General features: G+C 40.9%; 1 protein-coding gene across 1 annotated transcript in view; it reads right to left on the bottom strand.

Moving 5' to 3' along the window:
• ADGRA3 (adhesion G protein-coupled receptor A3) overlaps positions 1-16,362 on the bottom strand; it is a 68,552-nt gene extending 52,190 nt beyond the window's left edge. The window contains exons 1-4 of the mRNA XM_070756975.1: positions 15,993-16,362; positions 6,675-6,746; positions 2,904-2,975; positions 641-712 (exon numbers count right to left, since the gene is read on the bottom strand). Of these exons, the coding sequence (XP_070613076.1) occupies positions 641-712; positions 2,904-2,975; positions 6,675-6,746; positions 15,993-16,249 (473 nt within the window). The 5' untranslated portion in view covers positions 16,250-16,362. The remainder of the gene's footprint in view (positions 1-640; positions 713-2,903; positions 2,976-6,674; positions 6,747-15,992) is intronic.
• Between the last annotated feature and the right edge of the window lie 327 nt (positions 16,363-16,689).

The raw sequence follows: 16,689 nt of genomic DNA on the forward strand, positions 1-16,689 counted from the left end.
CTTTGGGAGAGGTGATTTTAGGAGCGATTTGAGGTGGCATAGGAAGCTTTTGGAGAGGTGATTTTGGGAGCAATTTGAGGTGGCATTAGCCTTTGTTAGGACCTCCTTTCCTTGCTTCTCCTCGCTGTCCGTCTTCACTCCGTTAGCCTTCACTTTGTCCGCCCACCACTTTTTTTTAAGCCTTAAAGTTTGGATTTTCCTAATGGGTATGGATGCATTATTTGCTTTTACATTGATTCCTATGGGAAACATTGTTTCATCTTACGAACTTTTCTACTTACGAACCTCGTCACGGAATGAATTAAAGTTTGTAAGACGGGGTATCACTGTATATCAATGGGATATAAGTGTTTTTTTTAACTATATAATGATATTTGTTTTTTAGTAGTATTAGAGGTATGACGTTACACAATTGTTGTAAATCGAGAAGCACCGGTAATTATAGAGGAAAAACATTGGAAAGTTTCTCTCTCTGGTCCACCCGAGGCCTCTTTTCTCCATACCAAAAGAAAATAACCAGGCAGCCTCCTCATCAACACACGCACAGAGACCCTTTTTTTATTTAACAAAACATTTTGCTTTAAGCATTAGGAGTTTTTTTTTAAAATGAAGCAACAAATAGATCGAAAATAACACTTACAGTCTAATGAGGTTTGTCAATCCTTTAAAAATCTCCGCGTTCAGGCATCCTATCTGGTTATTTGTTAAATCTCTGTTAAAAGAAGGAAAAGATACGGAAAAACTGCCGCGCATGCGATAACTTTATCAAAAATTATGAATGAATCTAAATGATCCTAGAACGTAGATTGTTGGAAGAGGCCTCAGAGGTCTCTTAGACCAACCCCCCCCCCCCTTGAGCAGTAGATCAGTTAATCACCTGAATTCAGTAAATTCACCTTTCTGTCACCCCATTTCCTGCTCTTCGCACCCCTTTCCAGGGGGGGACCCTAGACTGGAGGGGGGGGGATGGTGTTGTGGTAGCAAAAATGGAACTGCGCCCACAGCTCCGAGTGACCGGCGTGTGTGTGCACATGTTGGAGCGAGATTTGGCTTCTCACATGCGTAGGAAGCAAAATCTCAAGAGGACGCGCGGGTGCACGAGATTCTGCATGCGCAGAAGCAAAAAAAATCACTGGAATCTTGCGCGGCCGTGCGCCTTCTCACAAGATTTGCTTCCTGCGCAAGCACAGAAAGCCAAATCTCGCTCCAATGTGCACCCGCTGGACATGTGTACATGCGCGCGCACATCAGCAGCACTGGTAGCTGAGGTAAGTTGCAACCGTCACCTGCCTTTTTCCCACTATCTTCTCTGCACTGCAAGAGAATTTCTAGGGCAGGAGGTTGTTTATTTTATTTTATTATTTTATTTATTGGATTTGTATGCCGCCCCTCTCCGCAGACTCGGGGCGGCTAACAACAGTAACAAAACAGTACAGTATAATCCAATACTATTGTTGTTAAGAACCTGGGAAGAGCCCTTCTGAATGGGTCCCAAGCCCATGCAATCCAGCATTCTGTGTCCCACAGTGGCCCCCCAATTGTCCAGGGGGATCTTGAGCAGAAAGAGACGGCAAGACACTCCCTTTCTCTTGACCCCCAACAAATAGGACCCAAGGGAACCCTGCCTGCCTCACCAACATTTCAATCACCACCTATGACACACTTGGCATCCATAAATCTGTCTACTCCTGCCTTGAAGCTGTCAAGGCTGACAGCTGTCATGACCTCTTCTGGAAGTGAATTCCATCAATCAAGGACCCTCTGGGTGAAGAAATATTTTCCTTTATTTGTCCTCATTTTCTTACCTGTGAGCTCTAGGGAGGGCCCCCTCGTCCTAGAATTGAGTGATAGAGAAAAGGATTGTTTCCTATCCACCTTTTCTACCCCATGCATGATTTTATACAAACACAGGAGAACCAAAGCCAAGATGCCCCTCCGGCAGTTTTAGACAACACGCTAAAAAGATCGCACAGGTCCATAAGGAGATTCAGCCTCCAGAAGTAAAGCATCAACTCAAGGAACTTTTTCAGACTAATTCTACTTAAATGGAAAAATCTGATGAATATATTGACCTTGAAGAAATCGCATTTACAGGAAATCCTACATGCCAGCCCAGTTTATTCTCCATTAAGTATATACAGAGTTGAAACTTGTCTTAAAATGTGTCAATTTCAGCTTTTCTAAACTCTTTTACCCTGGGGGAGCCATCAGAAAAATATGTTCAGATTTCAGGGAATACCTGAGGTTTTTTTTTAAAACACATACACACACACACACACACAAACAAACTACACTATTCAAACAAATAAAGGGAACACTCAAATAACACATCCTAGATCTGAATGAATGAAATATTCTCACTGAATACTTTGTTCTGTACGAAGTTGAATGTGCACAACAGCCTGTGAAATTGATTCTCAATCAGCGTTACTTGCTCAGTGGATAGTTTTATTTTACTGAAGTTTGATTTACTTGGAGTTATATTGTGTTGTTTAAGTGTTCCCTTTATTTTTTTGAGCAGTATACAAAAGAATTCAAAATTCCCTTTTAACCTACACAATTGTGCATTAACATATTTACAACAACAGCAAAGTGAAATTCTGGTAGTGGCTTTAAAAAAAAATCCCTACTGCTGTGGCCACTATATGAAAAGATTAAAAATAAAAATAAATCTATTATAGAGTACCTTGTAGAAGGGAAATCTGGTCTATACATTTCAGGAATAGGGATTCGCGAGTGGGGAGTTGAATGGAGATTATACAAAATGTTCTAAAACAGAAAATGGTTTCTGCTTAATTGAAGCTAACTAGACATTACAAGTGGTGCTTGTGGATTACAGCTACCCCAACCTTTCTATTGCAGCATTTCATTTATGTCCAAGTTACAATAAGGTAAATACTTACAATCTTTTCAGGGATGTAAGTCCTAGAAAAGCTCCTGGATCTATCACACTAATGAGATTGTTCTTGAGATCCCTGTTTCAAGAAAAAAGGAAACGCAGAATAGTTATAACCTTGCAGAAATTAGAAAGAACATTAGAGCAGAAATAGTATAACCTTGTGACTGCTTCCCTACAAAAACAGTTGGGACTTTATATATCTATATAAAGTCAAAATAATGGAACACCTTTTTATCTAGGTTACTCATTGGCACCTGCCCTGTTACATTTATAATTAAGATGTCTCTAAAAGATATATCCAGATTAAACCAAGAAAAAGTACAATTCCTCTTTACAGAGAAACTTCCCACATGGATGGGGATTCTGACAATCCAGGGCTCCATCTTCTTAGCTAAAATGCTAAGTTTAAATGCTTAGCTTAATTGTATAGGTATCTGGTGTGATTCTGCTTAGCTTCACCTGCTGCACAGCCCATGAGTAAAACATTGAATGCAACATTTAAACCACAAATATAGAATATTTTTTGTTCTTATCTTGAAAAAAAAAATTGTTCAAAAGGACCTATAGAATACACATACAGTGGTAACTCTACTTACGAACTTAATTCATTCCGTGACCAGGTTCTTAAGTAGAAAAGTTTGTAAGAAGAAGCAATTTTTCCCATAGGAATCAATGTAAAAGCCAATGTGTGCGATTGGAGGAACCACAGGGAGGGTGGAAGTCCTGTTTCCTCCCAGGAGATTCCTAGAAAGGCCCCACGGAGGCTTCTCCCCACCTTTTCCAGTCCTGCTTCCTGCCAGGAGATTCCTAGAGAGGCAACACAGAGGCTTCTCCCCGCCTTTCCGGTTACAGTTTCGGAGGCACGGGTTTTTAAGTGGAAAATGGTTCTTGAGAAGAGGCAAAAAAATCTTGAACACCCGGTTTTATCTAGAAAAGTTTGTAAGTAGAGGCGTTCGTAGGTAGAGGTACCACTGTACAATCAATATCTGCAGTGCAAACGGTTCCTAGATGCTGCATGGTCTGCTAACCCATATGAATCTACCCAGCTATCCCTTTTCTCCTCAAATTTCAACAGGGTCATTTCTGTTGAGAATTTCTCAACTGCCTAATTATGATGCTGTGATTAGTTCATTCAAAATCACATTTTAAAACATCTCGGGGGTACTCTATCAGGTATAGGATTGGGGCGATCACCAAATGCTTTAGGATCTCTTGCCTTTCCCTCTTATCCTCCAGTGACCAACCTTCTGGATATGATCGCGACCAAGGCTTAGCTATCAAGTTTGAAATTGTGATGGGAAACCTTGATTGTAAGGGACTTGAGCTCCGAGTTGCAGCAAAGTAATAGCACAGAGACAACTGTGTTATTAACTGAGGTGTGTCCTTGGCAGCATTCCCAAACACATCTGACTGTAGATCTGGACCCTTGGAAGAAAATAAGGTCCTTGGGACCTCCTGTATGTGGGATGCGAGCGGAAAGAGTCACGAATCTCCGTTCAGTTATCTTTTTAATCACAAAGTGGCCCTACAGTGAGATTAGATGCCAATCCCTCTAGATGATCAGTTATCTGAATTAATTACACAATAGTACTGCACATAAAAGATCTATAAAAACACACCCTTGTATCACTAAAGACTTACATTAATTAGTGCATTTCCTGAAGTAGATTACAATCAATTCTCACTTGAGCAAACTATGAAGCCAAACAGCAGGCATTCCAGTTGACTAATTAATGGAAAGCTGTTAGAAAGAAAGAAAGAAAGAAGGAAGGAAGGAAGGAAGGAAGGAAGGAAGGAAGGAAGGAAGGAAAGAAAGAAAGAAAGAAAGAAAGAAAGAAAGAAAGAAAGAAAGAAAGAAAGAAAGGCTGTCTAACAGCCAAAAGGCAGTAGGCTCTTTATTCATTTATTCAGCCAGGAAAAAACACACTAAATGTTCAGCATACAGCAAAAAAAATATTTCATTTTAAGATATGCATTCTGATTCCTTTCCTTAAAACACATGCAGTCTTTAATTACATAATACATTGCTTCCACCTATTATTTTAATGATTACTTATGTGGTCTAATTGCTAGGAATTTAAAATGAAAAAGAAAAGTCAAAGTTCTCTTAAAAGCAGGAAGAATAGAAACATTTATAGCATTTTTGATGTTGAATAAGCAGGGAAAAACAGCATTCAAGGATCATAAGTGTTATTAGAGAAAGTCTTAATAAGGGATGGATAATTGCTTAGGTTTATACAATGCCTTATTCAAAACATCCCACCTTACTAGTGTGCTGAATTTCACTACCGATTGCCACATTTCACCACTGATTGCCACTCCATATAAGGAGCCCACGTCTGAGTTTGGCCAAGTGATTCCACTTAGGAATTTAATTGAGTCATGGTTCCAGTCATAAAATTAGGAAATCCCAGGGAAACTTGGTGAAACAATCCAGAATCTGCTATATTTTTCACCCTCCAGGTCCATCTGGGCCCAAAGGCAACAAAGCAGCTGCCAAATTCCCCTCCTTGTTATCAAGAGTTTTGATTTCTGCAAACAATGTTTCTTATGAATGCCAGAAAGCTCCATTTCCACTTTAATTGCCCACAGAATACTGTTCCAATAACCAGGTAACTTTTCAGAAAAACGGGACGAGTGGGAAAATGTGTACTCTGAAGTCCACTGGTTGCCTGACCAATGGCTTCCAATAATAATAATAATAATAATAATAATAATAATAATAATAATAACAACAACAACAACAACAACAATAATAATAATTTACTAGATTTGTATGTCGCCCCTCTCCGAAGACTTGGGGCGGCTCATAATACCACTCTTGTTTGTTGTTCTCCTGCAAGGCGTCTCACGAACACAGACATCGGATGATGTCAGAGTTGTCTTGCAACCTTCCATATTGCAAACGTCTTACAACTTTCCAAACCTGCAAATTGCATAGTGCAAGCTGCATTTTCTACACAGAAAATGATCTGACTAGACCAACCATCCCTTTCCTTTCTCACAGGGATCGCTCTTAACTGGAACATTATTTGTTTCCATCAACCTGGCAGAACAGTTTTTGGTTCCGTCTGTTTAACCAGAACCAAGACTGTTCCCTTAGTAAAAGGACTTAGATCAAATGGAAAATCACAGGACAGCAAATAGTTCTAAAGCAGTGGTTCACAACCTGGGGATCGGGACCCCTTTGGGGATCGAACGACCATTTCAAAGGGGTCACCTAAGAACATGGGAAAAGAGAAATTTCCCCTGGTGTTAGGAACTAAAGCTTCTATTCGGGCGCCTTGGAACATATTTTTACAATCCGAACCAATCAGGTCTTTACAGTGGGGGTGTCCCTCTGATCTTCCTGCCAATCAGCTTCAAGCTCTGTTGGGAGAATTGGTGCTCGGCTTATGGTTGGGGGTCACCACAACACAAGAAACTGTATTAAGGGGTCGCGGCATTAAGAAGGTTGAGAACCACTGTGGTTCACATTTTTTTCTTACTGTTGTAGATGCATATGGTTTATTTATAACTACACATGCATTGGATAACATGCTTTAAAGACCATCTTTGGAAATATTCACCCAAACAGGTGGGGGTGGTTTTTTTGGGGGGAGAGACACTTTCTGAAGCAATTAATTGCATGCTATAAAATATGCCTGGTAGGAACCCTAGTTATTTAAGTACTTCTGCTGGAATATTTTGTTTGAACAAGTTTAATTAAATGCATTTAACGATGGGAGGATTTTAACTTTTAAGAATACTAAGCCATATAATTGTAAAAACTTACAATCGTTCCAGAAGGCTTAGTCCAGCAAAGGACCCATTCTTCAAGCCAGATATCTTATTGTTGCTCAGAATTCTATAATGCAAAAAGAAAATCCATTTATAAGAAAAGTCCTTTAACAGTATTCTAGCAGTTTGCAAAGGCATTTGGTTTCATTCCTTTCTCCCAATTTTAAATCTCATACATGAAATAGGGGAATAAATATAAAAGCAATTATGTAATTTAAGGGGTGCATATGATATGATTAACCATGATCTCTTAGCCCACCCAAGACTCCTACTAAATTCTTAAAAGACATAAGGAAAGACAGAAGGGAAGTAGAATTTTTTTCATTTACTTTGCCCCTTTCATTTATTCTCAGTCACACATATGCAATATGAAAATAGCAAGGGTAGAAGTGGTTTGGACAGATTTCAACTTAGAAGAGTAAGACCACTTAAAGAAAGGGAAAAAAACAGTTTTCCTCCAGTTAAGCAAACAATAGAAAAGTACATTTTTCAACAGGCATTACTAAAACTGCTTGAACAGTTATGCTGTATTTATAGTAGTAGGTGACTTTTAGAAGAATCAAGAACACAAGCTTAGAGATAAAAAACCTAATCTTATTATTTTACACCTTTTAAAGTTTTATGCAAATTAACTTTAGAACCAAAGGTTATTTTCATAAAAGCATTTAAATACATATTTTTAAAAATCAATACATCTGAAGTAATCCAGACATAGTTTTCCTTAATAGAGGAACTCCGTGTAAAATTGGTGATATGAATGAAGAGCAAGACGGAAGAAATTGTACTGTATGACTACTATAAATCCCAAAAAAACTTTTCTCAACAGCAGCCGCTATTAATAACAACTGAGGATATATATATCACACCATTGCAGAGAAGCCTTTCCCTAAGAAAATACACAGCCACATGTACAAGCAGAGAACTTTCTCAAAGAAAACAGTGGCCACATGGAAAGCTTTCTAAAGCAAATATTTTTTTGGGAAGAATTCCAGCAAAAACTGTGAAAGAAACATAATGAGAAAAAATAAAACCTTCACAGATCTCCACAGCTCTAATTTTAAATGCAATTCGCCAATGTTTACAGTATAAATTCAAAATCTAAATATGTCCACACACAATCTTATTTTTGTGTAAACATTACTTGTGGGCAGGTTCTGCTATTGGAACCTACCCTACCATCCTTTCAAATTATACAATAGCTAAGGAAAAGGGAAGAAGTGAGGGGCAGGATTCTGGAAGACAATCCTGTTTAAAATAAAATCTACTAGTAGCATACTACTATTCTACTACTACTAAATACAAGTAGTTATGTTGTATCCACAGCCCCAGTGGAAAATCCCTGGAATAGAAAGGTACTGGTAATAATTATTTTTAAAGAGTTTTCTTTTTGTATTCTGCAGGTCTCACACCCAGAAATCATGTTTGAAAGTTCTCCCTAACTGCAAATGCCATCAATGGCTACTTTTCAACAAAAAAAGAATGAGAGGGAAATAGTGGCATTTTAAGGAGATACATGAGATTGAGAGAACTGGCACATTCTCCATTTCAAAAGGCTTAGCACACCAGATCTTAATTTTAGGTCACCCTCAACTTAAAACCGATTGCTTAGTGGCCTTTTCAAGTTACAAGGTAGGGGGGGGGGGGGAGAGAGACACCTTACAACTGTTTCTCACACTTACGACTATTGCTGCAGAATTGAGGCCGGAATTGCAGTTGTTAAGTCGAGGCACTATGTGGCCAGATATGTTTTGCAGCCATTGTTAAGACGGTCATAAATCAATTTTCTCCAATGGGAGGTTTTGTTTGCTTTTTATTGGATAGATACCTGGACTAAATGCTGAAAACTATCACAAATAACACTCAAGAGTTGGAAAAGTGAGTCATCAATTGTGCATTCACAAGTGTGTGGCTGTTCTAAGTTTGAAAGGTTGATCATCTTTTCAGTGTGTGTGTGTGTGTGTGTGTTTGGGAGGGAAGGGTCCTTTGTAATGGGGGACAGTCATTATCCTTTGGAAGGCCACCTATGGTGCTTTCCTGAATCTCACATTTCTGCTTTGCTTCAATTTTGTACTGGCTTCTGATCTTTGCTTCTCTATTTATTTATTTATTTATTTTTATTTATTTATTGGATTTGTATGCCGCCCCTCTCCGTAGACTAGGGGCGGCTAACAACAATGATAAAAACAGCATGTAACAATCCAATCCAATACTAAAATAACCAAAAAAACCCTTATTACAAAAACCAAACATACATACAGACATACCATGCGTAAATTGTAAAGGCCCAGGGGGAAAGAATATCTCAGTTCCCCCATGCCTGACGGCAGAGGTGGGTTTTAAGAAGTTTACGAAAGGCGAGGAGGGTGGGGGCAATTCTAATCTCTGGGGGGAGTTGGTTCCAAAGGGTGGGGGCCGCCACAGAGAAGGCTCTTCCCCTGGGACCCGCCAAACGACATTGTTTAGTTGACGGGACACGGAGAAGGCCCACTCTGTGGGACCTGACTGGTCGCTGGGATTCGTGCAGCAGAAGGCGGTCCCTGAGATAATCTGGTCCGGTGCCATGAAGGGCTTTATAGGTCATAACCAGCACTTTGAATTGTGACTGGAAACTGATCGGCAACCAATGCAGACTCTCTAATGGAGTCTCCAACATCCACCTCCTCACTCCTGATGGGACTGATTTCTCCCCGCAATTTCTCTCCAATATACCCCACAACTTTTAAAATTTACTATTACTGGCCACCTTTGGATAGAAGTCAGTAAATTTTGCCATGGAGTTAGTTAGACCAAAGTCTAAGGGATGACGGCACTAAAACTATGTTAACTTGGCAATTACAAGTGCCTAAATTTAATATAAATTAACTCGCAGCTTATGATTTCGAAGGCTACCACAATGCGATCGTAAAGCCAAAGTCTATATAACAACGATGCCTTCTTTTCTTGTTCTCCACAGAATTGGATTCATCTCCTTCCTTTTGGTAAGGCAGATAAACTGCCCTTACACATAACTGCTTCAAACTTTTTCAGCCATATGGGAAATCAAGTAAAGGTTACATTGAAAAGTAATGTTTTAAAAGTCAAATGGAAATAATGACGGTTTTTATTACTTGCTAACAACAATGGAAAAGAATGGGGCTACTAAAATTTCTGCTTCACCAATTACTGTAAGTTTTAAAAATTCTTAAATATTAAGATTAACGTTTAATCTTAACGTTTTATAAAGATTTATGCATTCTTAAGTAATTTAATCATTTCTCAATTCTGATAGTAGTCTTTTTGAATAGCTTAACATTTTAGTAAAGCAAAAGAGTTTGCTTTACTAAAAGCTGGCACAAATGTTTTTTTTAAAAAAAGCACAACGGGATATTAGAACAAGGGAACAGAATTATTGATAAGGATCCGCACCATGGTACAGCAGAATGCAAGCAGCATACCACAGAAATAAAAGAGAAGTTTTACTTGAATACAGTGGTACCTCTACTTAAGAACTTAATTCGTTCCGTGGCCAGGTTCTTAAGTAGAAAAGTTTGTAAGTAGAAGCAATTTTTCCCATAGGAATCGATGTAAAAGCAAATAGTGCATGCAAACCCATTAGGATAGAAATAAAAGCTCGGAATTTGGGTGGGAGGAGGAGGAGGAGGGGGAAGAAGAGGAGGAGGACAGTCACTGCCCAGAGTGAAGGGAGTGTTTCTTTTCTCTGGGGGCTGGCAGAGGTTTATTTCCTCTCCAAGCGCCTAGAGAAAGGAAAATGCTTTGTTCACTCTGGACTGCCAAAGTCTCCTTAAGTGTCATCGAAAGGCTCCTCTGGCAGCCCAGAAAAGCCCGAGATGGCTGGGATTAAAGGAGAAATGGCAGGAAACTGGCCAGGTCTTCGTGTCGCTCTCAAATTTCCTGGAAAAATTTTCCGGGCTCGGGTTTTTAAGTAGAAAATGGTTCTTAAGAAGAGGCAAAAAAATCTTCAACACCAGGTTCTTATCTAGAAAAATTATTAAGTAGAGGCATTCTTAAGTAGACCTACCACTGTATTTGGTTCTGGACCAAACAAAGCATGGTTCAAAATATAAAGAATCCATATTACAATCCATGTTTATTTATATTTGTATTGTGCTGTAATCCCAGAGAATTCTTGATGGTTCCCAATACAAAAATGACCAAAACATAGCCAAAACCTCCACCCTAGCATTGTCACCCAGCAGCCATTAATATGTAATCTCCACAGTACAGTACATCTCATAAATGATACTAAAAGGTTGAAAACAAACCATTTTAAACTCCAGTGTTCCCTCAATTTTCGCGGGGGTTGCGTTCCGAGACCGCCCGCGAAAGTCGAATTTCCGCGAAGTAGAGATGCGGAAGTAAATACACTATTTTTGGCTATGAACAGTATCACAAGCCTTCACTTAACACTTTAAACCCCTAAACTGCCATTTCTCATTCCCTTAACAACCATTTAGATTATTACTCACCATGTTTATTTATTAAAGTTTATTAAAAAAACCATTTATTAAAGGCGGATGAAAGTTTGGCGATGCTGTATGACGTCATTGGGCGAGAAAAACTGTGGTATAGGGAAACAAACAGCAAAGTATTTTTTAATTAATATTTTTGAAAAACCATGGTATAGCCGTTTCGCGAAGTTCGAACCCGCGAAAATCGAGGGACCACTGTACTTCCAAACTATTGTGGTTCAGGATCTGTGGCACAGATGCAATGGCTACAATACAGCCACCTACATATGAATCTCAAAAGTAAACCAGGGAGCGTAAGAAGCCCAACTATTTTCTCACTGGCTATAAAACATTGCCAACTGGAGCTATGCTTCTTGTGCACACATTGTTGCATTATTAAAGCTGGCTCACTTTAAAGCATCCAACTTTTTGGCTTGCCTGGGTTGCCTTGTTTGAAGAAGTATTGTGTTGGGCCGCATACAAAATATATTATAATACGGTTGGCTTATCGCCTAGCCGATTGTTTAGACTGGGTTTGGCAGTTTTTGTTTGCCTACTGAGTCCTGATAAAACTTCCTTTTTATTACACCTTGTGGGGCCACGTTAATAGCTGTCCAGGGATGTAGGTCAGACATACCTGCTCTAAAGTTTTAATTACCAAGAAGAAAACAAACAGGTTCAGGGGAATAACAGGAAAATGCACTTCTTTCACTCATAGGAAAGGGCATCAGCACCAAAGATATGAAAGCAGTTTTAGAGAGGAAGTAGCAGCGTTTAAGCTGATCAAGATAAATCAAGGAAACTGACTGGGGTAGAATCTGGTTGGATGGGAACGACCAAGGGATCAAAAGGCCAAACTGGAAAAAATAAAAACCTCACAAAATGGCAATGGCAGGCTAGGTTACATCAAAGTTGCTGAGGAAACAACATGGCTGTGTCCCTAAAGATATTAATTTCATCCTCGGTAATGTCACTCTATTAACCAGAGCATATAAAACTTTTGTCGGACCAATCCTTGAATACAGCTCATCTGTCTGGAAACCACACTGCATTTTGGACATAAACACCCTAGAAAATGTCCAGAGATACTTTACTAGAAGAGCCCTCCACTCCTCCATTCACAACAGAATTCCCTATGCAACTAGACTCACAATCCCATGTTTAGAAAGCTTAGAGCTACGTTGCCATAAACACGACCTAAGCATAGCCCATCTGCTACAACATCTTTCCTGTCAATGACTACTTCAGCTTCAACCACAACAACACACGAGCACACAACAGATACAAACTCAAAGTAAACTGCTCCAAACTCAACTGCAGGAAACATGACTTTAGTAACCGAGTAGTTGATGCATGGAACTTACTACCTGACTCTGTGGTATCATCACCTGACCCCCAAAACTTTACTCTTAGACTGTCCACTGTTGACCTCTCCTGATTCCCAAGAGGTCAGTAACCGTCCCTGACCTAAGTTTTTCTCTTATTAGTACCAATATCATGTATATAAAAAGTGTTATTTCTTTGTATACTACCAATACATACTTGACAAATAAATAAAAATGAAATAAATAAAAAAATAAAAAATAAACAATTCTTCTGGGGGATGGTGTGACCAACTGAAGATGCCTTCACAAAAGTTGGACCAACAGCAAAGGTCAAATAATTGGTGACTTGTTCCGTTTCTTGGAACTTCCATTTCCATGCTTTTAAGCATCAGGAGCCAAGAGGAAACTTTATTGCAGCTGTGGAATCTTTTAAAAGACATATTTGCAAAGCTCAAGACTGCTTCCAACAGTTTTTACTTCCCTAATCTATTTTAAAATAAAAATAAAAACTGTACTACAAACCTAGCAGGGCACTAGCCCTTCAGAAATTAACAGAATCATTTTGCTAATATATATACTAATACTTTGTACTGTTTCACACACATCCTTAACATTTATTGTAATTCAGCTGCAGAATCTGGAAACTGGAACTGTGAACCTTGCTGCAGTTATTGGGACTGTTTTGTGAATCCGACCTTTGCATTGGGAATTTTAAGTACTGTGTAAATTCTATCTTATTGTTTCCACGATTATATCAGCCCACTGAATAACCACAACTGATAAAATCTATATGGCTATATGGCACAAGAAGAAAAAGTCAAGTTGAGCATCAAGGAAAGGAATGAATCCAAAATATTATTACAGGAAGTCCTCACTTATTTATTAATTCGACTTTTATGCCGCCCAAACTCAATGGTTATTTAGTAACCGTCTGAAGTTACAATGGCTCTGATAAGTCAAGGAATACCTACACTACAGAGATCTTCTTTCAATTGAAAAATCTTACACGGTCTTTAGAAAAGCCCTTTTGCACATATTATCATACGTGGTGGTCAGGTTAAAAAAGCAAAGAAATATAGGGGAGAAATTCAAATACTGTATAGCCAGTTGAGTTAACTGGACAGAAAATAGAATTTAACACAGAATTATTCCTATTGGGAATTATAAATGAGAAATATATTAAAGGGGTAATCTAATTAATAATAGATACATTATAATAAATTATAATGCAATAATATATAACATATCATAACTATTGTCTGTGCCCTAAACTGGAAAAACAGGGAAATCTCCCTAGAAGGTAAAGTGATCAAGAAAATTCTGATTTGCACTGAAATGGAAACTGAAAAATAAAGGCGAGACACAATATTATGAGTTATGGAACAAATTTTATCAATGGTTGGAACAGAAAGGAGGGACCTAAAACAAGAAATAACTAGGACTGATTGAAAGGAGAATTAAAAGTTATGTAACTGATTACAATAGAATGAAATTGCATAAGACAAATTTAAAATTAACACCGATAGAAGTCTTTATACATGTAAATACTGAACAGACTAAATGTATTTAAGCAGTAAGGTATATATGATACTTCTCTTATATTTTAGCATGCATGGGAAAGATAATGCTAGGAAGGTTGCACTATGTCCAATGTTTTAATGTGTATTTAAAAAAAATTAAATGGAAAAGCTTTTTTGCTATTAAAATGACTTTCCTTAATTTGTCATTTTTTAACACCTTCTTAGACCTTAATCTAGCTATTGACGTTGATGGCCACAGCTGAGGCCAAATATTGCTAGCATTAAGTGAGTTTGGCTCCATTTTACGACTCTTCTTGTCCCAGTTGTTAAATGGATCACACAGTTGTTCAGTTAGTAACCCGTTTATTAAGTGGCTTCGCCCGCACGGACGTTGCCAGTCGGAGGGTCGCAAAAGCAGTCTGCAATGGCCATCAGTGTGGACTGGTTGACGAGCATCTCAATTTTGGTCATGTCACCGCCCCCGGAGGCTGCAATGGTCTTTAAGTGTGAAAAATGGACCTACATCACTTTTTCAAGTGCTGTTGTAACTTTGGTCACTCAATGAAACTTTATAAGTCAAGAACTGCCTAACAACATTTCGCTTAGGGACTGTTCCCAGTTTTACATCGGCTCTGAAAAAAACTCTTAAGGCAGTCAAGGCACCCAGCCCAAGGAAAGGCTGCATCGCCTGGAACGGTCAATAAGTGGATTGCTGTAAGTTGAGGACCACCTCTAAGAAGAGAGCCAATGGAAGGAACCAGGCCGAGGAAGGGTTGCATCACCCTGAACGGTCACTCAACTGCTTAGTTGAGAAACGCCTATAAAAAGAGAGTAAAGGGGAGAGGGAGGGAATTCAGGCAATGAAAGGGCCACATCGCCTTGAGCGGTCACTAAGCAGACCGTTGTAACTCGAGGACTACCTTTAGGGAGTGAAGGTGAGGACCCAGCCCATGAAAGGGCTACATCGCCTTGAATGGTCACTAAGCGAACTGTTGTAAAGCGAGGACCGTTCAAGGCGATGTAGCTCTTTCACCCCTTCTCAGAGGCGGTCTTCAACTTACTATAGTCTGCTTAGTGACTGTTCAATGCGATGCAGCCCTTCCTTGGGCGGGATTCCCCCTTGACTCCCTTCTTAGAGGTGGTCCCCAATTTACAATAGTTCGCATAGTGACCGTTCAAGGCAATGTAGCCTTTTCAGGGAGTCGGGGGGGGGGGACCAAGGCCAAGGAAGGGCTGCATCGCATTGAATGGTCACTGACCAAACTGCTTCTAAGAAGGGAATCAAGGGGATAATCTAGGCCAAGGAAGGGCTGCATCCTATCTCACTAAGCAGACCATTGTAACTTGAGGAGTCACGGGGAGACCAGGCCAGTAAATGGTCACTAAGCAGACCGTTGCAACTCGAGGACTGCCTCTAAGAAGGGAGGGGGGGCAAGGAAGGATTTCATTCCATTGAACGGTCACTAACTGAACCATTGTAACTCAAGGAGTCAACAGGGGAATCAGGCCAGTGAACGGTCACTAAGCAGACCATTGCAAGTCGAGGACGCCTCTAAGAAGGGAGGGGGGGTGGGCAAGACCAAGGAAGGGCTGCATCCCAGTGAACGGTCACTAAGCAGACCATTGTAACTTGAGGACCGCCTCTAAGAAGGGAGTGTGGGCCAAGGAAGGGCTGCATCCCACTGAATGGTCACTAAGCAGATGGACCCATAACTCGAGGTGTCACCAGGCCAGTGAACGGTCACTAAGTGAACTGCTGTAGCTCAAGGACCGCCTCTAAGAAGGGAGCTGCATCCTATTGAACGGTCACTAACCGAATCGTCGTAACTCGAGGACTCAAGTGGGGGGAGGGAACCAGGCCAGCGAACGGTCCTTAAGCGGACCACCGTAAGTCGAGGCCGTCCCGCCACAGGCTCCAAAGGGGACTGAGGACAAAGGGGGCGGGGGAGGGGGGAAAGAGAGGATGGGCGCATGCGCACTGAACACAGCCCCCCACCCCCTCCGCCGCGCGGCTACTCACAGGCTGACGGTCCTCTCGGGGAAGGCGGCGGGCGGCAGGACGTGGGCCAGCGCCAGGCTGCTGCACACCACCTTCTCCCCGGCCGACGGAGGGGCCTTGCCGCCCCGCGGGCGACCCCCGCCGCCGCCTCCTCCTCCTCCGTCCTGCTTGCACCCGGCGGGCAGCCCCGGCACGACGACGACGCCTCCGCCGCTCTCCACCAGTGCCAGCAGCAGAAGCAGCAGCCCCGGCGGAGTGGTCCGGCCCGGGCCCGCCATCGCTTCAGCCGCCTTCAAGGCAAGCTCCCCGCCGCCGCTGCTGCCGGATCCCGCCGGCAACGGCCGCCATCCAGCCGCCTTTTTTCTCCGCCTCAGCTCGCTTGCTGAGGAGACGCGCATGCGCCAAGCTGGGAGGGAGGGGCGGGGGTCGCGCATGCGCGTCTCCTCAGCAAGCGGTTCCCCTTTATCAATTCTGCCCGGGTTGCTTTTTTTTTTTTACTCAGTGCAAAAAAAAAAAAGGCGCTTTGGTGTTTGTTTGTTTGTTTGTTTTTGCAAAGAACGGGCAGCATCACAGCAATACATAGCCCTATTTCTAATAAATAAAGCGTATTTCTCCCAAAGCCCCACAGGGTAAAACAAGAAGCAATGGGTGGAAACTAAACAAAGAGAGAAGCAAGTTGGAATTAAAAGGGAAACTTCCTGACAGTGAAGACAATTCA

Source organism: Erythrolamprus reginae, chromosome 7 (assembly GCF_031021105.1).
Source record: "Erythrolamprus reginae isolate rEryReg1 chromosome 7, rEryReg1.hap1, whole genome shotgun sequence".
In the NCBI taxonomy this organism is placed as follows: domain Eukaryota; kingdom Metazoa; phylum Chordata; class Lepidosauria; order Squamata; family Dipsadidae; genus Erythrolamprus; species Erythrolamprus reginae.